This window comes from Camelina sativa, chromosome 7, assembly GCF_030686135.1.
Source record: "Camelina sativa cultivar CO46 ecotype springtype chromosome 7, ASM3068613v1".
In the NCBI taxonomy this organism is placed as follows: domain Eukaryota; kingdom Viridiplantae; phylum Streptophyta; class Magnoliopsida; order Brassicales; family Brassicaceae; genus Camelina; species Camelina sativa.
Genome location: NC_141886.1, coordinates 21,002,435 through 21,026,340, shown reverse-complemented (window position 1 = coordinate 21,026,340; position 23,906 = coordinate 21,002,435). Strand labels below are relative to the sequence as shown.

Genomic DNA, 23,906 nt, shown 5'->3' with positions numbered 1-23,906 from the left:
ACTCTAGGAGAGTAGGATGCAATTTATGTCATTTGACACAAAAATAAGGTGAGCGCCGCTCTTTTCTCCCAAATAGTAAAACCCTAGGCTTTTTTTCAGATTTGTGACGGGAAGTCACTCCGGCGGTTGGCGCTTCTCGCCGACGCCGTCAGTAGCTTCCCCTTTCGTTTGTGCTGTAGTCTTTTGGTTCTGAAATTCGTCTTTCTCTTGTATTTCATTGGAGAAAAGCTTACCCTCGTGAAAATGATAGATCTTCACGGCGAGGGTGTTTAGTTATGTCGGTGTTCAGCTTCTCCAGAGAGGATTGTTGTTGGGTGTCCGAGATCTGTAGATCTGGCCGGTGCTCTGTTCTTGTTGGTGGATCTCGAGGTTTGGTTCTTCGTGAATCCATGGCCATGGTCTCGTCTGTTTCTGTTGTCCGATAAGCCGGTCTTCTGGCCGTTCTTCTTCGACGATTTGCTAGAGTTAGATGGATCGCTTTAGTTGGTTGTTGGTAGTGGTAGCTTTATGGTGGTCCTTAGTAGTAACGAGCAGATTTAGTAGCTTTCGATTGGGATGTCTCGGCTCCTTTCTAGGCAGAGGTTTCGTTTTGTTTGAATGTGATGATAGAATCTTAAGTTTGTCGAGTCCCTTCTTCTTTTTGTTGTGCATAGTGGGTGATAGCTTTCTCCTTTTTTTCGTCGGTTTCCTTTATAAAATTGGCGTTTCTTCAAGAAGTTAAGTCTCGCTCCTAGCGTTTTGAAGACTTCTAGTTTGACGTTCATGGGCGTATCAACGTTGTTGTCGCTTCCGGAAGTGAGTTGGTCTTGCTTGCCGTGTTATGAAATCTCTGGTTCTTGGTTATGAGAGATTGGCTCTCATCGTGTTAGGAGGTGGTTGATGCTATTCTTGAGTTGGTCATGGACATCCTTGGTAAATCTCATTCGTTTGTGCGTTAGAAGATGAGGTTCTTTGCTCTCTTGGTTCTATTGTTTCCTTTAAGGTTTTTGGCCGGTTGCTTGTGCTTTTAGATTAAGGTTGTTGTTTACTTTCGTTTTTGTTATCAAATGCTGCTCTTATGTATGGTTTTACATAGTTTCCGGGGAAATCTTTTTTTTTTCCGGTCTTTGTCTTCAAGGACATTTTTGTAGTCCGTCGGCTTAAGCTTCCCCTCTGTTGCACGTATTATTCTACCTTGTATTCTAGATTGGTTGAAACCAAATTTATCATTAACATCAGTTGACAAAAAAAAAAAAAAAAAAAAAGGAGAGTATGATACAATTTATCGTGATTGGGGGAAAGAACTCTTCTTCTTTCTTTATTTTTATCTTTTTCCAGTTCTATGTTTAATGGGTAATATTATGTTGGTATTTTTTTAAGGTTTTTGTTTGTATGAGATATTGTTTTGAAATTATATGTTAAAATAGCATATATTATGTTAACTTGTCAATAGCCGAACAAAAATGAAAAAAAAATTATGTATTAACATTAAAAACTATTTATAAAAAAATTGGAAAGTCGTGGGTTCAAGTGGTGATTGATACGAGACCATATAACAGTTCTGGTCTCAGGGCTGAACGGATGTACAAGGTTTGACCCCGAATCTCTTAGTTATTTAAGAAAAAAAAATTGGAAAACATAAAACAAACAGAACAAGATTATATTTATCATAATTTAAAATTTTTTCTATTTTCTTAAGATATTGTGAGAACTTAAGACTTACTTTTCAGTTGTACTAAAAATTTGCTCCTATTTTCGATTATTCTACGTTTAGCCGTTTAGTAGGCAGACTTTTTTTTATCTGTTTTGATTAATAACTAATTTTTTAAAGAAATTAGTTATTTGATTACTCTCCGCTAATAAGATTATTTACTGTCTAAATTCACATATTTTAACTATTTTAAAATAATATGAATAAAAAAATTGTTTTTATTATTATCCAGACATATATATACTTCAATTTAGTTTCAACCAAAACATAATAATAACTGGTGAGTAACTAAACTATATAACTTTGAGTTGTAAAAGGATTTATTAAAAGAATAAAAAGTAAGAAATAAAAAAAATTGAAATGGGAGCAGTAGCAGAAACAGAGTGTCAGAGTTTCACAGATCTGACGATATTCTTGTAACCAAAAGCGTAGAAGATGCTGAGAGAGACCGCATGTTCTTTCTTTCTTCTTCCTCTTCCTTCTTCTTATTTTTTTTCCTATCTTTTTATTTTTAAAATTAAAAACCCACACTTTATCTTATCACGAATATATTCACACATTTTCATTTACCTTTGTAACACTTTCTCAAGTTAGTATTTATATAACTCTTGATTTTTTACTAATTTCTTTCACTAATTTATTTCAACTTTACAATTGAATGAAGTCATAACTCTTAAAGTTTTGTTGCTAATAATACCACATTAATTTTTTATTCTGTAAAGTAAAAAAAATAATAATTAAACCAACCAGATATTTTGAACTGAGTCTCCAACGTTTGTGAAACACATGGCACTTCTCAGTTCACAGCTTTTCTCTTTATTTACTCATTACATCATCTCTTTCAGAAACAACAACAAGATTCGCTGCTTTCGTAAGTAAAAAAATATCATTTCAATTTCTTCTTTTTGTACAAATTTTTTCTCATCTCCGAAACCGACTCTCAAAAAAAAAAAAAAAAAAACTAATACCCAAAATATCTTTCTTTCTTCTATCTCTGATTTGGTCTCAAACCTTTTCTTTACTTTACACAAATGACCATACAAAGAAACCTTCCCAAATATTTAATACTTGTCCCAAAACCTAAACTTTTATTTTTCCTCACCTTAATACTTACAAGATATGACCCATTAAAAACACTACAAACTTATAACCCAGAAATTTTGCTCCGTTACCTATTTACACTCTTGAAAAAAAAAAGGAAGCAAACTCCAATAGATCGATCTCTCTCGTACTCTTCTTCTTACTCTTACCCCCTTCAAAAAGATTCCACACAACATCTCAATCTCCTTAACACTTATATATATTTACGACGCCACTAATTTGGATTTCTTGTGAGTTAATTCAAAAGAGTGTATTGTATGAAAAATCCCTAAAGGGTGTTTCGATGGTTTTTGATCTCTCTAAGCCAAGGCAGGGATAGAACAGTTTCTGCTGTCCCTGTCAAGACAATCAAACCCTTCAATCCTAACCGCTGGGCTGTTACCAAAATTGCCTCTAACAACACACCCTCCTCCTTTCCTCCCAGAGGAAGTAGAAGAAGGAGATGACTGAGGTAAACCCACCGGTGGTGAAGAGACCAGTACGATGTCATCTCTGAATCGTGCATCCTGTGTTAATGGGTTAGCGACTCTGCTCGGCGGCGACCCACATAAAAACGGGGACGGCGAGTCTATTACCTGCTGCGTATGAACTTGTTCTGTACCATAATCATCCTGTCAACCAAAAACACATCATCACCACTCACATACATATTATAAAATGGTTTATAAGAGAGAGAGATAGGTGACCCACACACTACGTGCTGTAAGGAGTTAACTCGAAGAAGACTGTCTTTTTATTCCTAAAGTTTTTGACAAAGTCCTCTTAATACACACACACACACAGCAAAGATCACATGTTCCCTTTTTTTATATAATCAAGAATCGTACACGATTCATACACTACTACTTTTATTTTCTTTCATAGAATAATATTTTCAAGAAACCGACTTGTAAACTAGTTTCTTTTGATTGAAAAAGATCCTTTACCAGAGTTTCACCTACCAAAAACAACTCAAAATTAAGGAGAAACGAAGAAGAATACAAACCTTGGTGAGTATGATATCTAAGATATCAGTCTCTGCTTTAGATTCACATAGCTCCAATTGATGACTGAAAACACAACAAAATCACAAACCAATCTCAGTCAAATTGAATCAATCAATCAAACACACGAGTGAGGATTTGAATATAATTCAACAACAAACCTGAAGTAGCAACGGAGAGATCGAGAAGGATGATGATGATGGTAGTTACGGAGACCAATACGACGTGGTTTTGGGCAAACGACGGTGGTTTGATCTCTTTCAACAACTGAAACAGAGCTTCTCAAATCTCCACCAGCTGCGAACGCGTTTGGTTGTACCGCAAAGTGATTCATCTTTTTCCAAATTTTTTCAGACAAAAACAAAATTTAAAAAAATAACCTGATTCACATATGAACACACACAGAGATTTTTGAAAATTAGATCTCTAAGCAAAAACACAAGATCTGAATCTGAAATTAACAACAAATCGAGAGCAGATCCGTTAATTCTGAAAAGCCAAAATTCACAGATCTGAAGGATTTAAAGATAAGATTCGTGTTCGTACCTTAAGCTTTTTAACTGTACAGCTTTGTTTAAAAGGGAGGTGAAAGCTATGGCGGCGAAGGAGAGAGAGAGAGAGAAGGGAGGAGCTTAGATGAACATAGAATAAAAGAGAGAAGGGATGATGAAAGGTGTGAGAGAGCGTGAAGTGTGTGGTAGTGTGTGTTTAGTTAAGGCCAAAGGAGACGACGACGAGAGAAGAGGACATTGTTGAGGTCCCTTTGTTCATTTATAGGGGCCATACCCCCTTTTTTTTTTTCCTTTCTTTTTTTCAAATATATATATATATATATATATATTTATATTGAAATAAAATATTAAAGGGGTCGTTTGCTCGATGGATGGATATGTTATGAATTTATTATATGTTTCTATTTTAATTAAGATTTCTTTTGGTAGTTTATAGTAAGGAAATATTATGATATACTTTTTTCGGGAGTTTTAGTTTAGGTATATGATTAGATTAGCGATGTTTGGGTTTGTTCTTTGTTAATTTGATAACAATACAATTTTATACGATATAAAAGGAAATATATATATATATATTAGTCTATTTTATTCGTTTATATACAATTTCGTAAAATACCGGATAAAATGGACTAATCACTTTGTAACTGAAACGTTTTTATTTACTATGATAAATAGTATGTTATCGAGTAAAATAATATTTTATTTATGTTATATCTTATACAATTACAATATGCATCAGCAGTTGCTGAATTAGCAAAAAAAATTCAGCAGTAAATGATCAAACTTAATTAAAATTTTATAGATTGTTACTTCTAGATGGAGAATAAAACAAATGTATTTTAGATTTCTTTATAAAGTGGAGAATTTGTTAGAAATACTCTTTTGGGATATTCCTTTTCAAAAATACTTTTTTTTTAAACATTTTCATTTTACCTCTTTTACACAATTATAATATGTTAAATTAATTTTTATTATTATTTTTTAGGTTTGAGTTCTCATTTTTACATTTAAGATATAGTTTTGAGGATTAGAGTTTAATATTTGGAGTTTAGAGCTTATAATTTAGTTGTTTTATATATAGAAAATGAATAGACAATATAGAAAGCTATTTTTAAAAAAATGATATAGGAAAAATTTATTTTTGAAAATCTCCATATAAAGTGTTAGCTATTAAAATTATATATATTTCATATTTTGATGACCAATGCATACAAAATTGGAATTTCTAGATCGAGATATATAACAATGTATTTTAGACTTTTTTTGTGAGTGATAATTTTTTGCGTTTTCAATGATTTTGTTTTTGCATTGACATTTACATAGTCATATATGTTGTTATCTTGTTTTCTATCCTTGACAACAGTCATATGTTATCTAAACCATTTTTTGTATTACTTCAATAATATTTCGGTTATTCAAAAACCATACTTACTAATTTTTAGGACATGTATAATGTATTGTGTCAGCTAATTTTTCTATTCAAGGTATCCATACGAACAACCGGTTTTGTGTCTCAAAATATCTAGTTATCAGTTTTAGTTTTGGTAAGCGAGCTCATAATTTTCTATTCAAGGTATCCATACGAAGGTTGAATGCATCAATTATAAAAAATTTATATGGGATGCGAAGTTTGAAATATAATAATATATCATTTCAGATTCCATTTTTTTTTACTTCATATAAACAAAAAAAGAAAAGTAAAAAGTTTATTTTTACTATAAATTTTGCTAATTCATCATTTGTGAAAGGTGCACATTAATATCGATGTTTAAACACAGTCTATTGCAACTCCCGCTTAACTTTATGTGATGCAGTAATTTTGGATATGGATATCCAGAGCGATCGGTTAGGATCGATATCCTGTGGGATCTGTTCGTGGATTCCACTAGTCCACCGCTAATCACCCAAATAGATTCCTGGTCCAGCAGGGCATCGATCCTAACCTATTATTGTGGATATCCAAATCCACCAGTAGGTTATTGGTGCACCAAACGTTCCTCGAACCCTAATCCCCACCTTTTAACAACCTTTCCACATGACAAGCTGTCACCAATTGAGCTGCCTTGCAGAACCAACTTGGAGTTTGTTTGGGCGGCTAGCAGTGGGCTAGTGGGGTCCACGGACGGTCCGTTGGGGCAGCTAGCAGGACCCAGTGGGATCCGCGGAACGGGTTGTCATAGGTGTATTCAATTTGACATTTTAAGTGATTTGTGTAAAATTTACAAATCCTATGTTATTCAATTATGGATTTTAAAAAGTTTATTAAAATTCACTGTGATTGAACTGATGATTTAAAAATCTACTTTAAAATCTATTGTTATTCAAAACAGTTTGTGGATTTGGATTTTAATAAGTTTTAGGAATTTGTTTAGTTAAAAATACAGAAATCCAAATCTCATGGTTTTAGGTGGGATTTGAAAGAATTTTAACATAAATCATATCAACTTCCTTAAAATCTATCAAAATTTTAAATTTATTAAATCCCACAAAATACTATAAAATCATACTTTCAATACACCTCCTAGTATATACTCCCTTTGTATCATAAAGAATCTTGTATCATAAAGATTGATTTTCTGTTTACTTTAATCAATTAATGCTAAAAATTGTAAATTTCAAGAATTAATAAATAAGAATTTAAAATTTTGATGGATTACTATTGGTTAATAATTATAAAAATATATTATTATAAATACAAAATGCATATGTAGTTAAACATTAAAAAAAATTATGTGAAAATTCTAAATACGGAGTATTTTTTTTCTTTTCTTGCAACAATTCTGAAGTATATTTAATAATATGTTTATGAGATCTGAGGGAGGGGAGAAACAATAACAAAGGTGAGATCTGTTAATAAGCTACGTGTCATTCGAAAAATCAATCTAGAAAACATACTTAGTCATAATTTATAAACTACCGCATTCTTGGGAAAACAATCATAAAATATCATTGGCATGTGAATGCTCTTTAATAACTTAAAATAACAATAGATCTTGCTTTGTGTAAGAATGAAATAAAAAATTGAAAATATTACTAAACAATAGCTCCCACTATCTTTACATTTCTCTCATTCACTCCTAATGTCCCACCACTAAAAACCAATTAAAGTATACCATTAGAAGAAAAAAAAACCAGACGATCTTTAATTTTTAAGATTATATACAGTAGATCTTAAAAACCTTATCATTATTTTATTTGCTCTGTCACACAAACTTACTACTACAAAAATAATTAATTTATTTCATATAGTTATTTTAATTTTGTTATCATCTACCCACGTTCAAGCGGTCCCCTTGCTCCCGTGAGAAATCTCATCGGTATAAGCGATCTTCTCAAACTATTGTAATAAACTAATAATTAATGTTTTCTTTATTTTATTTTATTATATTATATTCCGATTTATGTGTTTTTCTAAAACAAAAAAATATCTTACCATAATAGAAAAAAATATCAGAGAGAACTGGACCGCCTTAAGGATTGTTTGGACTTGGTTCACATGATTATGTTTTGTGATTGTCTCCGTGACGGTTCCTTTTAGCGTTTGGGAACCCACGTTTAGAAGTTACCGTTAACAGATTCTTTGTTTTCTTTTTTTACTTGTGCCGATCGACTTGAAAGATTTTGTGGAGACGGAAAAGTTTGCAAATAAGAAAAATATCGATAATCTTCTGATTTTAAGTAAATTGGTGAAAATGATCCGTTTTGATTCGATTTGAGATATCAGAATATTCATTGTGGCTCTAATCAAGGCAAGCAAATATATCAATTTCAAATCATAAATCTCTAATTTTTTTATATGATTTAAAATTTTACCGAGCTAGTTTTTGTTTGTATATTTTTGACAAATAGAAAAATAAAAGAGTTGAAGAATACTCTCTGTTCTTAATATATTGATGTTTTAGAATTTAGAAATTTTCTTTTGTTTTTAAAATATTGATTTTGTACATTAAAAGCCTAAAATAAATTTCGAGTTTATGCTTTTTCCACATTGCATGTTATCTAATGGTTATATATATATATATATAATATTTACTATAGAGTAATTATAAATTCCAAAAATCAAAATTTTCTAAATATGTGTAAAAATGTCAAAACATCAATTTATTAAGAATCGAGATAAAAAAAAAATCAGAAAATTTGAAAATAACAAAAAAGAAAATAGAAAAGGTTTATGCTTGAGTTTTAAGTGAAATCTTATGTAGGTAACAAGTTTTCCCTATTGGCTTCATAGGATTGTTGTTGATGAGAGAGTCTCCTCTTTAAGTGTAAGTTTTTTGTTTGGCCACTCTTTTGTCCTATTTTTGACTTTCTTTGGTAAAATATCTATCTTTTAACATTAATCGTTATATTATATATATATATATGTATATATATATCCTCTTTGGCTTTAACAAAGTTGGTTTGTAATGGTTAACTTCTTCATCTAATACCTAAAACTAAACTAAACTTTACAGTATTTATGTAGCTGATTCACCTAAAATAGAAAAGAGCATAATTTTAATTGTATTGCTGTATTCTGATCCCTATCTGACGCAGCACTTGTCAAGTGTAACCTGTTTAGGACCAACCATTCGTTATTTAAACAAAATATATCAAAAGTATAATTTGGTTATAAACTCTTTTTGTAATGAAATATCGTCAGCGTATATTTATGGGACCCCATTGCTATCAAAATGTATCATACACACCCACTTGTTGAGCATATCAGACCTTTTATAATTATACCCTCTCCCGTACACATACTTTTCCAAAAGATACGTTGATATAGCTAGCATAATACCAAAACAAAGTCCCATAATTGGACTCCAAAAAGAACAAAAATAAGTCATATATTTTTGCTTTTTCTGTTTTTATCCCAGAAGCCCAGTGGGCTTGTACTCCAATTCCAAAATCAAAAACGAGGATCAAAGTACAACCCATATAGATGGGATCACTAGTCCAGTTTGCGTTTCTCATTTTACATAAATCACGTCGTACATTAGAAGTTTAGAACCATTGTTAGGTATCACAAAAATATATGATAAATGTGTTTTCTAGTTTAATGATAAACAAATATTACAAGCAATAGCTCATTGGTTTATTTATTTTGGTTTCAAAGTGATCTAAATCATAAAAAGTGAAGAGAGAGTTCAACTTGGTATTCTATATGATTTCTAACTTCTAAGTAAAGATCACATGTGAGTGTTTTCATGTATCATCAATTTCTTGTACGCATATACTTTGTCTAACGGCCCTTCTCTAACCTCCTTTATAAGAATTTGACATTACGGCAGAATGATATTTGGGTTTTTATATTGACATCGTCGAAATGGCCCATTAACTGACACGGGCTTCTTTCTTGTACAAACCCGGCGTACCAGAATTGTTGCATTTTATTTAACGTGTTTCATCAAGTTTCTAAAAGACTTTTGTACTACCTCCGTAAAAAAGAAGTAAGATGTTATTGACTCTGTTCAAACATTCAAACACCTTATAGAGCTTGGATGTAGTAGCCACTAGCCATGAAACAAAATGTGCTTATCACGTAGCAATACGTACTAATATAAATAGATATCCTTAAAGATAATTAAATTGGTCAAGTACTGTAGGTGATTTTTCTTTTCTTTTTTTTTTGAACAAAAGGTAAGTAGGTGATAAAAAAGTCAGTTTATAAATTGAACGTTGCAAATTGAACGTTAATATCCACTAGTAATGTTGTACTCATTCTTTCACCGTTGTAAATTGAACGTTCAACATTTTAATCGTAGTATCGTGTAGTTTAACATTTTGGCACTTATTCAACTTGTTGCTTTTATAAACAACTTGTTTCACATTAAGTCATCAGTCACTAATGCATTAGTAATTTTTATATATATTCTGGGATGTACAACATCAACGTGTCATATTCTCACGCACTACCAGGTTTTATTACGAGTTATGACAAGGATGATACAGAACAATCAATAATTATGCTCCTACTATTTGAAGTATCAATATACAAAATTGTGTATTCTTCTTCATCTCAACCATTACAAAATAAAATATAGGGGAAAAAATTGTAAAATAAAAAGGTGAAAATAAAACCAAAGGAAGGACCACGTAAGAGAAAGGAGTAAAAAGTATGATTGTCCGAAGAGAGTTGCAGATGTTACATGAAGAGGGAGAGATTAGAAGTCGTAGCTTACTAGCCGTGACAGTCTTGTAGTAGTAGTGTGGTCCTTCTCTCACCTGATCCCCTTCTCTCTCTCTCCTACTCATAACTTATGCAAATCATTATAACAAAAACAAAAAATTATAAATGGTTTTTGGAGCCTCATCATTATCATTTTTAATTAATTGTACCCTACAATCATGTATTTTCTTAAAATATTGGATACTGAAACAAGTAATTGATCATCTTACCCAATATAGAAGTTATTGACCATGTCACAATTCATATACAAATATCGACTTATCTCTACTTTATATACATTTGACCCAAATAAATCCAAAAAAAAAATTCTATCATACACAAATACGAATCAATACTAATTTCTTAAGATATTATTAACATCTTATACACACAAAAAAAAAAAGATAATTAAAGAGCTTGGTTCTTCATTGTATTCGCTTAAACTACTTTAGTGTTTTGTAAAAAAAAAGAATGTTGATAGTTTTAATTCAAATTATGAAAAAAAAACATTATTAACAAACGAACGATGGTGTTGAGCGCAATTGTAATTTAATATTATTCTAAGTGTATCCAATATTAGAAAAAAAAATGATACTATATAGTATCATGTAATTAAGATCATCGTCGACCAACTTTTGTTGGATTTGCACATATTTACATGCAATTTTTTTTTTTTGGTTTTTGATTGCTTATATCTTATGATTAGTACAGATGACCGATTAACTAAATGACCAAAATCACGACAAAGAACATATGTTCCTAGCTAGTGTCGAGTTGTCGACTATGATTGGGCTTCTTCGCCATTGGTTTTCATTTGATGAACTCGAAATTATCAATCTCCGTCCCGTCAACCCACTCATGGTCATGGAGCCATAGTGTGCTTATCGAGTTATCGTATTAACATAAGGCTTGACTTTTTTATAAACAAATATTCCTTTTTATTATGTAGGTCGGCACGAGCATATACCTTTTTTTTTTGGGTTTTGAAGTTTTTGACCTTCAAGCTACTTGGCACGTGAGACGCACGCTTCCGTGACCGTGAATTGTAAATTTTGAGCATCTCACTTGTCCAAATAGAGAGACGAGAAAAATGTCTATTGAACGGACACTAATTTATTTTAACTGATCTTCTTCATTCTTTTATGGATGAAGTGCATATAGAGCATCAAGTTATATGTTTTCTTCATATATTTAATAAGCATCGCCATGCGCACAATCAAACGGTCGTATACGTAAGGAACCGAGTTCTAAGGAAAAACAAGTTAATATATATTGGATGGGGACAGAACATGTTATAAATCTTACGTTAGTTCTGCAAAAATAAAGAGCATGTGGTATAGAGGGAACTTGATATTATTCCAATGTTTTAATATTGATTGAATTTCATCAACTAGGGTAATTTACGACAAGATTAACTACGTGATATTGAGGAATTAATAAAAACAAATAATGGGAAGGTAAGGTAAGGATAATAGACGACATGCATATCTAAGTTAAGATCACAAAGGACCCTAATAATTAGTTATGTGATAGCAACACTTGCATGTCCCATTTGCAAAACCCTAGGGTACAAAAAACAATTTTGAAAGAAATTTTTTTTGATGTGGTTGCCCCAGGAGAGGCCTAGCTATAGCATTACATTGCATCTACATATGGGGGACCATTACTAGCTAACATTTTTCTCACATTTATATACAAATATTTATTGTAAAACTTCTCAAAAGGTATTGTTCAAAACAGCAGGACCATAGAGCTAGCCATGTCTCGGATTGTCCTTAAAAGTATAAAATCTATTCTCTTTTAGTTACTTGGTTCTTTCCTCTGTATGCTTAAGTGAGGATCACAAGTTCATCAAGGACCATCTTGTAGCTGCAAACTATTCATGAAAGATTCTTTATCAAGAGACAATGATTCGCTAGATGTGTCTTTCCACATTTAATTCATTGTTGAAAAAGTACTACTCTTGTTTTCTTATAAGACGCCTTATATTTTAATTACACTTAAAACTTAATTAAAACACAACGTTTTTCATATTCTTTAGTTTATTCTTCTAAAAAGTTACACTTAATTAATGTTTCATTCCATTATTTGTGCAATTTTGAGGTTAATGTCATGAGAGCAAGTCATAAGTTTTTCACATTTTCTGAATATCTATAAAATAATGTTCATTTTTCCAACAACGGTGAGAAAAAATGAAAAACTAATGAACGTGCTCTAATCTTCAACCAGCTGAAACGATTATAAATCTAAAGTTCAAAGATCTTTCACCATCCACAGTTCGATATTGCAAGTACGACTAACTTAACTAGTTGAAAGGAATCTCCTATAACTTTTTCTTGATTTTCTATAAAGATACATGTATACACAACTAAAAGATCCAAACTCATTGATTCTTTTTGAAAAAATAGTTCTTTCAAAAAAATATTAAGAGTTTGTCTTTTTTAACATGAACTAATTGCACAGTAATAGGGTTCTAGAGTAGTAGCCCTAGCATCTCCTTTCACTCAGGAAATGTCCCTCTCATCTCTCTCTTTCATCACACACACACACATACATGCACACACACATAAACACACACACAAACTTAAACACAAACACTTTCTCTCTGGTTTAATTAAACCCCCTTAAACCTACATGAACACCCTCTTATCTTTTTAAGGTCACGAGACCCACTTTGCTAATTTAGTTTCCACACGCAGAGAGAGAAACAAAGAGAGAGAGAGAGATGGGAGGGAGGGTTTGTGGCAGATAAACTGATAGAAAACTTTCGAACCTCTCTTATTTAACTTTTACTACTCTCTACGTTTTTCTCTTCCTTTTGTGGTGCCGCCTCCAACTGAAAGTCTTCTAAAATATATTCTCAATTATTGTAGCTCTCTTCGGGAGAAGTCTTATCTCACGCCAATCTCACTATGTATATGCCCCACCAGATCAGTTTCTTAGTTCTATCTTCCATTAATAATTTCCTAAATCTTTATATTGACACTTTCTTTATTGAAAATTTTGGACAGGAGGCATGAGGAGAATTACTTAGACCTCAACAATCTTCCAGATGATTCTTCTAAAGATGGCAATAAGCAAGCCCTCGAGGAAGGTTCTTCCTCTGGTAGGCATACCATAAAACCCTAACTTTTCTTTAGTTAGATATAAGTTTATTAGATTATACTAGAATTAGTGTGTTAATGTGATTTTTTCATTGTTGGTAAATAGGTCAAAGAAAGAAGAAAGGTAGTAAAGATAGGAAAGATGAGAGTGGGAAGGTGTACGAATGTCGATTTTGTTCACTCAAGTTCTGCAAATCCCAAGCTCTTGGTGGCCACATGAATCGCCACCGACAAGGCAAGTCCATTTTTATACATATATTACTCTCTCCTTCAACCTTTTTTTAAACTTTCATATAATCCACATTTCATATTCACACTTTTCTAGTTCGTCCAAATAAACCCTCTCTTTGTCTTTTGATAAATGCTTGATGTCACATCCATGCTTTGACTACAACAAAACACGAGTAGATGTAGCTTAATCGCATTTAAGACTAAAACACTCTTTTGATGTGTCCTTTTTCTCTATGAACTTATATTAAAGAGAGGGAGACCGAGACATTGAATCAAGCTCGTCAATTGGTCTACCGTAACGATACCATAACCCCACCTGGAATTTCACCTTTCGGGTACTTACTTTTACCTCTTCAATGTACTTAACATCATTATTTTCGTGTAAATATGTGCTTTAGTATCATATGAATGATATAATTGTAATTATTGGCAGCTATCACACTACAGATCCAACAATATACCGGTCGGTTTACTCATCACCAATGCTATACCCCGGAAGCTCCTCAACAAACTTGGTTCCACAACCGCCCATGCCGCCGCCGCCGCCATATCCATACTCTTCAAACCAATACTCTCCTCACAACCACTTCAACGACTACTACTTAAACCCATCTTTCCGAGGGAGCAGAAGCATCTCTCCAAACCCTAACCTCCCCGCCGCAACCACTGTTAATTACATGGCCGATAGTCCTGTGGAACCGAGCTGCTACACTTGTGTAGGTGCACCCGTTGGTCCGACCGGTTTCCCTAGCCGTGACTCCGCCAGCGTCCGTGCGCCGCTCGAACCGCCACAAGGTCGTGATAGTGACGCTTCACGGCAGCGTTTGGATCAGTCTCTTAGGTTCCCCATCAATCGGTTCCAAGATCATCACTTGCTCTGAAATATTAAAATAGATTCCTCTGCTTTTCTTTTTCTTTATCTTCTTTTGTTATTTTGGGTATTTTTCTTCTCTTAATTTGTAACTTTGTTGGTTCTATGTAAAAGTGGGATCAAGAATTGTCTAAACGTTATGGATCCTACATGTGTTATTACCAACCACAATGACCTGTTTTGCTGTTTTTTTTTTGTCTAGTTGAATATCTATATTTAATCTCAAACGGTTTTGTTTTGTGATTATTATTGGTATATCTAAACATTATGATTTGTGTAGTACTCGAATTTAGTGCGGTATAAATACAAAAATAAAAAATTATCGTACTGAATCGCAGATGCAAAACGATGTTAAACCAATTCATTTAAGACTAAAGTTAACATAGTTAGAAGATGAGAGGGGACCATCATGGATGTGTACTATTGGGTATAAATTAAAAGGTGAACGTTTAACAAAGTTTCCATTTATGGATACACAATGGAAGTGATTACTATAAGCTAAAAATAAAGCTTTTGCAATATATAATATTAGAGAACAACGAGAGGACAGAGGAACCGGACAAATGGGTGAGAGAGAGAGAGAGAGAGAGAGAGAGAGAGAGATTGTCTTGATAATAATATATGATACAATGTGTAGTGAGATTGGAACAGCCTTTATCTGAGCTCATCTAGAACTCTCAGCTACTTTGGCCTGAAGCTAGGTGTGAGGATTGGGGATTGGAGGGACTTGGTTTATGGGTTTTAGCGTTGGTTGTTCAAAATAAAAAATTTAAAAGGACATTTTGTTACATATAAAGTTATAAAGTGTAAGAAAGAAGTAACTAGATCCAGATGGAGACCGTTAGATGCAAGCTGAATTCCCCTAACTAGTTAAACTTCCCTTTTGCATTATCAGCTCCACTCTAGTTCCTATCAACAACTACTTCGATTTTTCTTTATTTTTTTTTAAAAAAAAATCCTATTAAAAAGCTACACTACTCGATTTTTGTTATAAAAGAAATTTTTGTTCATCCAACACTGACCAACAATTACGCCCTCTTTACATGCCACATATTTATTTGTTATCCATAATCGGCTAATTTTTTTATTACACTCCAATATTATACAACTATATTGATACCATAGTGACAAATCCATACTATTAAAGCAGAAGTATGCACTAGATTCAAATTGGACGATGACTTTGTTTTGGTCCGTTTTCATTAAAAATGATTCGAGAATCATTTAATTTCATTAAATTATCCTACAGTTTCGATTTCAATAAATGACCATTATACCCCTTAATCTCTCACTCAATTACGACCGGGTCGGGACGCGGACCCTCTTTAATCCAGTAATAGAAGAAATAAAACTATAGGATCCGTTCGTAATTTGGGATTATAATATTCGGATCATGTTTCTTAATTAGTTCAAGAGTAGTTAAGCACACAACCAAACAAATTTATTTTTATTATGCAAACACTCGGACTTCATTATCTTTTAAGGTATTTAAATTAAAACCATATATTGTAATTACCAAATATTATGATAATTGTTTAATTACCGAGATCGATCTTAACAAATAATCTTTCAGTATAATGTTTTAAAAGGAATATTTGGTGATTCAGTTATAATATTTTTAAACGAATATTCATCTTACCAAATCTTACTAAATTGCTTGATTTCGGCAATTATTATTATTCTTTAATCTTTCACGATAAAATTTTTAAAAGAATATTCATCTTTCAGTTCTAACGAATCAAGGAAGTAAATATATTTTGCGTATATTAGAAATATCAAATCTTAACTTCTAAATGATAACCTAAATATACATAATCTGACTATAAATATATTGAGAGCCACCTATTAAAAGATTATACTGAAAGAAGACATTTTAAATTCGTTAGACAAAATGATGGCTCTCCCCTTTTCATACACTCCCTTGGAAGATCTGAAACCATACAAAAATGCTTGGCGTATTCAAGTTAAAATTCTCCACAGTTGGAGAATGAATACCGCTAAAGTTGGTGAATCAATCGAACTTATCCTGGCTGACGAAACAATATGTATTTAAAATATCACTATAATATTCCTTTACTAATAGGTTAATATCAATTCATTATAACTGTTTTTTTTTTTGGTTTATATAGGGTGACAAAATAGGAGTTTCTATAAGAAAGGATCATATCAAGAAGTTTGAAGCTGATTTGGAGCCTCGAACTTGGAAAATTATAACAACTTTTGGTTTGAATCTCTGTACAGGCTACTTGCGACCTTCTCTTATAAAGTATAAGATCAATACCAGATATGGTATCACAATTATTCCTTCTGATAATGTATCTGATGATCACTACCTATCATTCACATCGTTTGATATTATACTTGCTGGAAATCTTGACAAAAATGTGCTGCTAGGTATTTTAAGAATACATATATTTTTTCTACTTTAGAAGGATGAATTTATTGAAGCGATGGATACTGGCAGTTGGAGAAGGAAAAATTAATGAGCCTAATGATGGTGTGTGTGAATTAGATTTCCCACAAGAGTTACTTATTCCAGAGGGTTCCTCTCCGTTAGAGTCAATCATTAAAGCTGTTTACGGAAAGAACTTTGCCACCCAAAAGGATCCTAAATTTTTCCAAGAAAGAGCTATTCTTTGCCCTACCAATGAAGATGTCAATTCTATCAATGATGTCATGTTATCAAGTCTAAACGGTTAGTTAATCTTTAATCGTCTTTTATTTATTGTTAGTAATCCTTCAGACATAATTCTTCGTATTCATTTATTTTGGTTTTGTTTTTTCTTATGTTTTCAGCTGAAGAAAGAATTTATTTAAGTTCTGATTCAAGTGACCCTCAAGATAAACGTGCCATGAAAAATAAGGTTTACTCACCAGATTTCCTTAATACCATTAAGGTTTCGGGTATACCTTATCATCGGCTTCATTTGAAAATAGGTTGTCCAATTATGTTGATGAGAAATATTGATCCGCATGGTGGTTTAATGAATGGTACAAGACTGTAGATCACGCAAATGACGGACCATGTTTTACAATATCGGATTTTAACTGATACGCGAGTTGGTAAGATAGTTCTCATACCTAGGATGTTGATATCACCATCAGATGCTAGGTTGCCTTTCAAAATGCGTCGAAGATAGTTTCCAGTGTCAGTTGCTTTTGCAATGACTATCAATAAGAGTCAAGGACAGTCTCTTGAAAATGTTGGTATATACTTGCCTAGACCCGTTTTCTCACATGGACAGTTATATTTAGCAATGTCAAGGGTTAAATCAAAGTCTGGATTGAAGATGTTAATAACAGATAGTGAAGGAAAACCTCAAACAAAGACAACCAATGTTGTTTTTAAAGAGGTTTTCCAAAATCTTCATTAGGAAGTGGAATGGTAATTACTTCCTAAATTTTTGGTATATTATAATTTCGTTTGACTAATATCTATACTACTAACTCTATATTTATTCTATTTTGGTCTACAGGTTAAATACAATAAATGGTTGAAGGGGTTAAGGAATAAATATGATACCTCGTCTAATGTTACTATTTTTTTTTCTGATTGTTTACTTTGGATATTAAAGATTCATAAACACAAATTATTATTATTGCTTTAAATCTATCTTCGAACACAAATTAACAAAACTATAGTCCAATATTTCTGTGTCCATAATCTCTTAAGAACCTACTATCCGATATTGTAGAAGATATATCATCTTACATATCTCTATTCAATATTGTTGTGTGTTTGATTCCGTAAGAAGCTATATTATGCAAAGTACCTACTCAATCAAGAGACTGAATTACCATATATCCACAAATATATAAATAAACACTATATAAACTTCGAAAATAAGTATGGATACCTAACTCAGTAAAAAAAAAGGAAAATTAACAAAACAAATTACTGAAAATAAATATAATCTCGTGCTGTAGCAAGGGTTATCCCTTAGTATAACTTTAAACCAAAGAACCTCGTTCGAAGAAATATATATAGTGAAAATATTTCTTTTGGATGATAAAAAAACATGGTGATAATTTCTTGAAATTCTTGTTGAGACATTATATGTGGCAGGGGGTAAGGGCAAGATTATCGGTAGGTTCATATAAGGAGGATCTTAAACACTGTTTGATTTTTTTATGAATTAATTGTATATTATTTTGAATATAAGAACCCATGATCTTAGTTAAAAAAATTTCGTCCAATGGTAGGTTATAATTTTGGGTCTCTTATTTTTGAAAATATTGTTTTTTGAAATTTAAAATTTTTAAATAGAATAGAAGTGGTATAAATGTGTAAACATTTAAGATTTTATAAAAATAAAAAATATTGCATTTAATTAATTTTCAAACATACAAAACATAATAAAAACATTAATACATATTACAATAGAAGTGCAATTCATAAATGGAGACAATAACCATAGCATAAATGTTAAACACAGAGCAAAGAGAATAAATAGATATTCTAAGGAGAAAACAATAATCAAAAGAAGGAGAACCTACCTTTATATGCTGCATCAATGAAGCTAGTTCTGGCTCACCAACAAGATCAGTCTGCAACAAAGTACAAACATTTTTCAGCTTGTATGATATGTCAAAGGTAGAAGCATAACATAGCTTACCCTTTGTGATTTTGTCTGCAATGGACTTGCATAGTTGCATCTATGAAACCAAAACATCCATCAAGAGATAAAAGAAGGTGCATATATATATTATATACAAGCACGAATTGCCCACTTATGTATTATCCAACATCAAGAAGATAGAGCTTCTCGCTCATGTAAAGGAGAGACATTGTCTTCCAGAGCTGCTACAACAACAAGAACAAAAACAAAAAAAGTCAGTCTCATGTTTAAATGATGCAGAAGAAAAAACTAGCCTCTTGTGTCGAAACCATTGCAAAATTTTGCAGTCACCAATCTTTCAGGCCATGGTTTGCACAAAACAAGATAGGAATAAATAGGAGCCCATGACAATCGCCAGAATTTGTGGCCTCTCAAACCTCTGATTCCAATCATTACACACCAAAACAAAAGAAAGCTGATGAAGTTGACAAATTGTGGTTGGCACAACATGAACAACAACAATTCATCGAGATTCATCAATAAGTACACCATTGGAAATCAATTCAAAATTTCAATTTTCCCAAACTAATTGACTCAAACGACATCAAGAACCCTCAATATAGATGCTACTGCTATTTAATCGAATCAGCTCGGAACTTGCATGGAAAAAACCTTAATTTAAAGTGTTTTTGCTATGAATCAAATCAAAAACTTCAATTTGGTAAAGGAATTTGAAATCTGAATTTACCTGTTTGATAAACAATCCTCCAAACCTTATCTTTTACCTCTCAACCTCTCTACTCTTCTCCTTCAGCGTCACCGCCACAGAATCAAGATGATTCTCTTTCAATGTTTCTCTGCCTTCTGATTCCAAATTCTTTCGTCGTTTCGGGTATTCAATCGCAAGAGAAAGAGAGAGAGGAAAAGAAATCGAGTTTAGAGGATTTTTTTTCCTTTTGTATTATTTAGTTCGAACAACAACATTACGACACGTAACGTCTCTTAGAACATAATCGGGTATACTATATAAGAGGCTCCCTTAAGTTTTTTTTACTTCTGATTTATTTTTTTATTCAAAACCCTTAAAACTCCTCTAAGAACTTACCGATGGAGAAGGTCTAATGGCCTCGAGTATATCTATTGTTTCTTTATATTTACTCTGACCTTAAATTATAACAGATACTTACACATATATACAGAGATCGATAGGTGAGGTGGCCGAATCACTAACTTGATCTGCATTGATATAACATGTTTTTATTGGTTTTCTGATGTCATGGGTTAGCTAGCATTGTTTAGTCGTACGAGCACTGGCATATTGTACAAGCATATGCAAGTACACTTATACACATATGCAATGGAAACGACAGAGATGAGTTTTTAGTTTCAAGCAACGTGTGCTGGGTACGAATCATTGTCTATATGTATATGCATGTATATAACTATATATCACTGATATATATACTGTAACGTCAATACATCATCATGTGGGTAAAAACCATTCAATCTCGGATGATTTATGAATTATGAGTCTTGGGACCAAACTTTTTTTTTTTTAATTTAAATTCTATCGTTCTAGAGTAAAACATATTTAGATAGATGAAGTTATGAAATTAGATGTGTGGTTTGACATGGAAGGGATCACATTAATCAGCCCTCCAAACTTTTTATATTTGTCTCGCTATATATAGTTAACCCAAACCGGTCTATCAGTAGCCCGACCTGATTGGACATTTTTCTTATGTAGCTTCGGCCGATCCTACTTCTGAATTTTTATAATTATTATTATCGTGTTATGATTTTATTCTCTCCGGGTGATGTCAACTCAAAAGTATGTTGACCAAGTAACTTTAATTGATATTATATAGATTGGACGAAAGAGCTGTGAATAGTGTCCACGGCAGCGCCGTATAACAAGGCACCTATTACACTTTTAGGTTGTCTTATTGAAATGCTTGAGACTCTGCGTGAAGATTACAAAATAAGATATGAATATACACATATATATATATATATATATATTATAAAACGTTCTAGATATGCTGTATACGTATTTCCTAAATAATGTTGTCTATATCTTATTTATATTTTTCGACTACCTCACAAAAGCCTCTTGTTGGTGAAATTTTGTATCAAAGCATATCTAACAAAAAAATATGAAAACATTTGGAGTATTTATACATATCCATGTGAACTATAGATATTGTGAAAGCCAATATCCGGCTTAGCCCGACCCTGAAAATACTGTTTAAAAGTAAATATTTAAGCTTAAAAAACATGATTTTTTTTGTTAGATATGTTTTAACCCTTGACTTGCTCGACATCTTTTAACCCAAAGACATGATTAATGTTTTTGGCGATTAAATATCTAAATTTGATTTAAGAGCTAGTTTGGACCAGATATAAGCTTTTGAACCTAATTTACAATCCCGTCTACCGTTTTTTCCTATGTTAGAGATGCTTCGATAAATAAATGCTTTAATTAGTATAGGTCAATACGATTTTTTATAATAAAAATCATATATATTGTGTTTGATTTATAGTTGTAAATAGCATGAGTCAGTTTAATGCGAGTTTATGTTGGTTGTTGTAGTTTTCTTCGGAAAAGAGACTTAGTTTTTACTGGCCATATGAGATTAGTTATGATTTCGACATATGATTACCATAATGAACTAAAGATGTAATATGGTTGAATGAATCGTTATCCTTCAAAATTTGAATACTTCATAATCTTTTATCATAAAACTATCCTCAATTCCTCATGATTTATCCGGTAACAGCAATTATATGTTTTTCTTCTATTCATTTTGTATAATCAAGATTTAGATTTTGAGAATAAGTTCTGTATCTAAACTGTATCCTTCAGTGTTCATAAAATAGAAAAGAAAGAAAAGAAAATAGAAAGCTAGAAAAAAACTTGAAGCACGAACGAAAGATGTGAACAAGTCACGGTTAAGACAAAGAAAAGGAGAGAGAGAAAGCAATGTGAAGACAACTTTAACTAATTACAAATCTTTCGTATCGCAGCTAAAATCCAACACCACACACGTAGAGACAGATCCGTCAAGCAAAAACGTTTTCGCCCCGTACCTTTCTTCCGATTTATCTCGGGATTCTACGTCCGTTATCCACCACATCTCTACACGTAAATCTAAATACATACACAAATATGCTTATACCGTTATACGTATAGATAAAATACGTAGATATAGGCAATATGTATGTATAGAAGTAGGAATGATATATGCCTAGTGTGTCTAAGACAGATAGGCTCAGAACTACACTAAAAATGTTGCAGCTAACTGTAAAATAGCAATCAATCTACACTGCCATCGATTCAAAACATACTGGACCGTCGTGCACTCCAAGAAGCAGAAGAATGTTTAAAGTTGCTGCCTTGATATTTGTTTTCTCATTTTGCATTTGTATTTCTGTTTACATTACATGCATGCTCTTAACTCTTCTTTATTCATTTTATTTGTTCATTTTATTTATCATTGATGATCTCTTATATATCTCTATGTTTATGTCTCTATATACTTCATTAATTACGAAGATATCTTGCTGGAAACTAGTGTAGAAGTTTTATATAGTCACGTGGGGACATGATCTCTTAACTTGCAGTTTCAAATATTTTTACCAATTAATTTTGTTTATATAAGTATCTTTGAGTTATAGTTGAAATTTGAAAACACCGAGTTGTTGTTATCATTGTGAGTAAATATATTTTTGTTCTAACTCGAAATTTTGTATCTTTCTGCTTCTACTGAAGCTAGGAATAGAAGACTAGTATAATATACACCCTCTTTCCAAATAGTACAATATATATAGAGAGCAAAAAAATAAAATAGTACAAGATATCTTAGATATGTAAAATAGTACAAAAAATAACATATCGATATTTTGGGAATAATTTAGTCTAAGATATGTAAAATAATACATCGAATTCAAAATTTTACAGTTGAAATGTATTATGTATATGTTATATATATATATATATAAACCAACTTTTCTTAGATAATAAATGTATATGATATAATACTTATGTCGAATTCAAAATCTATGAATAAACCAACTTTTCCTAGCTAGAGTCGTTGAGATATCTTAATATATACAGAAATTAGTAAATATACATTGACAAAATATTAATATTACTTACCTTACATGTTTGGATAAACATAAGTAAATTAATCTATAAAAAACCTTGAAAATCCATAATCCCTGAAAGACCTAAAATTAAACATTATCCTACCTAAAATAGAAACACTATTAGAAAAACACAAAATAAAAATTCGTATTAATCCTAATTATATAACTGAAATTATAAAAACGTGACGTTAATTATAGAAATTTATATGATTAATAAGAGTTGCAGTAACTTATATTAATGTATTTTACCTGTAGCTATGATGAAAATAGGAAAGAAGAGATTTTCCATTTTGATATCTGAAACAGTTATTATAATAGACCTATACTAGCCTTGCCGCATGCAACCATGCTACTCTACTTGATAATTATACCCATTAATTAGCTTAGCCTCATTGTTTTTATTCTCTCTCACTTGTTTTCTTCTGAACCACAGACAGAAGAAAACTCTCGTAAAACAATTTCCACCAATTATATACGTAGCAATGATATGGATGAATTAATTAGTCATCGTCGGCCTTATCAATATACTGAACTCTATCTATCTCCATTCTTCTG

General features: G+C 31.9%; 4 protein-coding genes and 1 long non-coding RNA gene across 6 annotated transcripts; 3 read left to right on the top strand and 2 right to left on the bottom strand.

Moving 5' to 3' along the window:
- The first annotated feature begins 668 nt into the window (after window positions 1-668).
- On the top strand, window positions 669-1,010 carry LOC109125464 (uncharacterized). Its single transcript, XM_019227095.2, is given in 2 exon segments — window positions 669-912; window positions 983-1,010. Coding segments are annotated over 2 exon segments (120 nt in total). The 5' UTR covers window positions 669-820.
- A 1,547-nt stretch (window positions 1,011-2,557) lies between these two features.
- Window positions 2,558-4,581, bottom strand: LOC104701477 (uncharacterized). The gene is made up of 4 exons (XM_010417166.3): window positions 4,321-4,581; window positions 3,936-4,154; window positions 3,777-3,840; window positions 2,558-3,402 (listed from the first exon to the last, which is right to left on the bottom strand). The coding sequence occupies exons 2-4, from the start codon at window positions 4,106-4,108 to the stop codon at window positions 3,091-3,093; spliced, it is 549 nt and encodes a 182-aa protein (XP_010415468.1). The 5' UTR covers window positions 4,109-4,154; window positions 4,321-4,581; the 3' UTR covers window positions 2,558-3,090.
- Window positions 4,582-13,049: 8,468 nt separating this feature from the next.
- On the top strand, window positions 13,050-14,870 carry LOC104750666 (zinc finger protein JAGGED). Its single transcript, XM_010472495.2, has 5 exons — window positions 13,050-13,351; window positions 13,449-13,543; window positions 13,648-13,776; window positions 14,023-14,107; window positions 14,206-14,870. Coding segments are annotated over exons 1-5 (759 nt in total). The 5' UTR covers window positions 13,050-13,349; the 3' UTR covers window positions 14,654-14,870.
- Window positions 14,871-17,076: 2,206 nt separating this feature from the next.
- LOC147941524 (uncharacterized) lies at window positions 17,077-17,648 on the top strand. Its single transcript, XM_087458550.1, has 2 exons — window positions 17,077-17,338; window positions 17,440-17,648. The coding sequence occupies exons 1-2, from the start codon at window positions 17,077-17,079 to the stop codon at window positions 17,646-17,648; spliced, it is 471 nt and encodes a 156-aa protein (XP_087314676.1).
- A 1,296-nt stretch (window positions 17,649-18,944) lies between these two features.
- LOC104701475 (uncharacterized) lies at window positions 18,945-20,202 on the bottom strand. Of its 2 annotated transcripts, none has more exons than XR_753831.3 (3): window positions 19,951-20,202; window positions 19,260-19,444; window positions 18,945-19,191 (listed from the first exon to the last, which is right to left on the bottom strand). It is a non-coding gene; the product is annotated as an uncharacterized LOC104701475 (long non-coding RNA). The 2 variants fall into 2 exon arrangements; XR_002032582.2 differs by having other exon boundaries at window positions 19,260-19,447; window positions 19,951-20,199.
- Window positions 20,203-23,906: the final 3,704 nt, after the last annotated feature.

What these genes read in the sequence shown, in the direction of transcription:
- LOC104701477 (XM_010417166.3), bottom strand. Translation starts at nt 4,108, where the DNA reads ATGAATCACTTTGCGGTACAACCAAACGCGTTCGCAGCTGGTGGAGAT. An exon ending in TCTCTCCGTTGCTACTTCAG is followed by an intron (nt 3,841 to 3,935) that starts GTTTGTTGTTGA and finishes TTGTGTTTTCAG; the next exon opens with TCATCAATTGGAGCTATGTG. An exon ending in TAGATATCATACTCACCAAG is followed by an intron (nt 3,403 to 3,776) that starts GTTTGTATTCTT and finishes TTTGGTTGACAG; the next exon opens with GATGATTATGGTACAGAACA.
- LOC104750666 (XM_010472495.2), top strand. An exon ending in CATGAATCGCCACCGACAAG is followed by an intron (nt 13,777 to 14,022) that starts GCAAGTCCATTT and finishes CTTATATTAAAG; the next exon opens with AGAGGGAGACCGAGACATTG. An exon ending in CCTGGAATTTCACCTTTCGG is followed by an intron (nt 14,108 to 14,205) that starts GTACTTACTTTT and finishes AATTATTGGCAG; the next exon opens with CTATCACACTACAGATCCAA.
- LOC147941524 (XM_087458550.1), top strand. Translation starts at nt 17,077, where the DNA reads ATGAATTTATTGAAGCGATGGATACTGGCAGTTGGAGAAGGAAAAATT. An exon ending in CATGTTATCAAGTCTAAACG is followed by an intron (nt 17,339 to 17,439) that starts GTTAGTTAATCT and finishes TTATGTTTTCAG; the next exon opens with CTGAAGAAAGAATTTATTTA.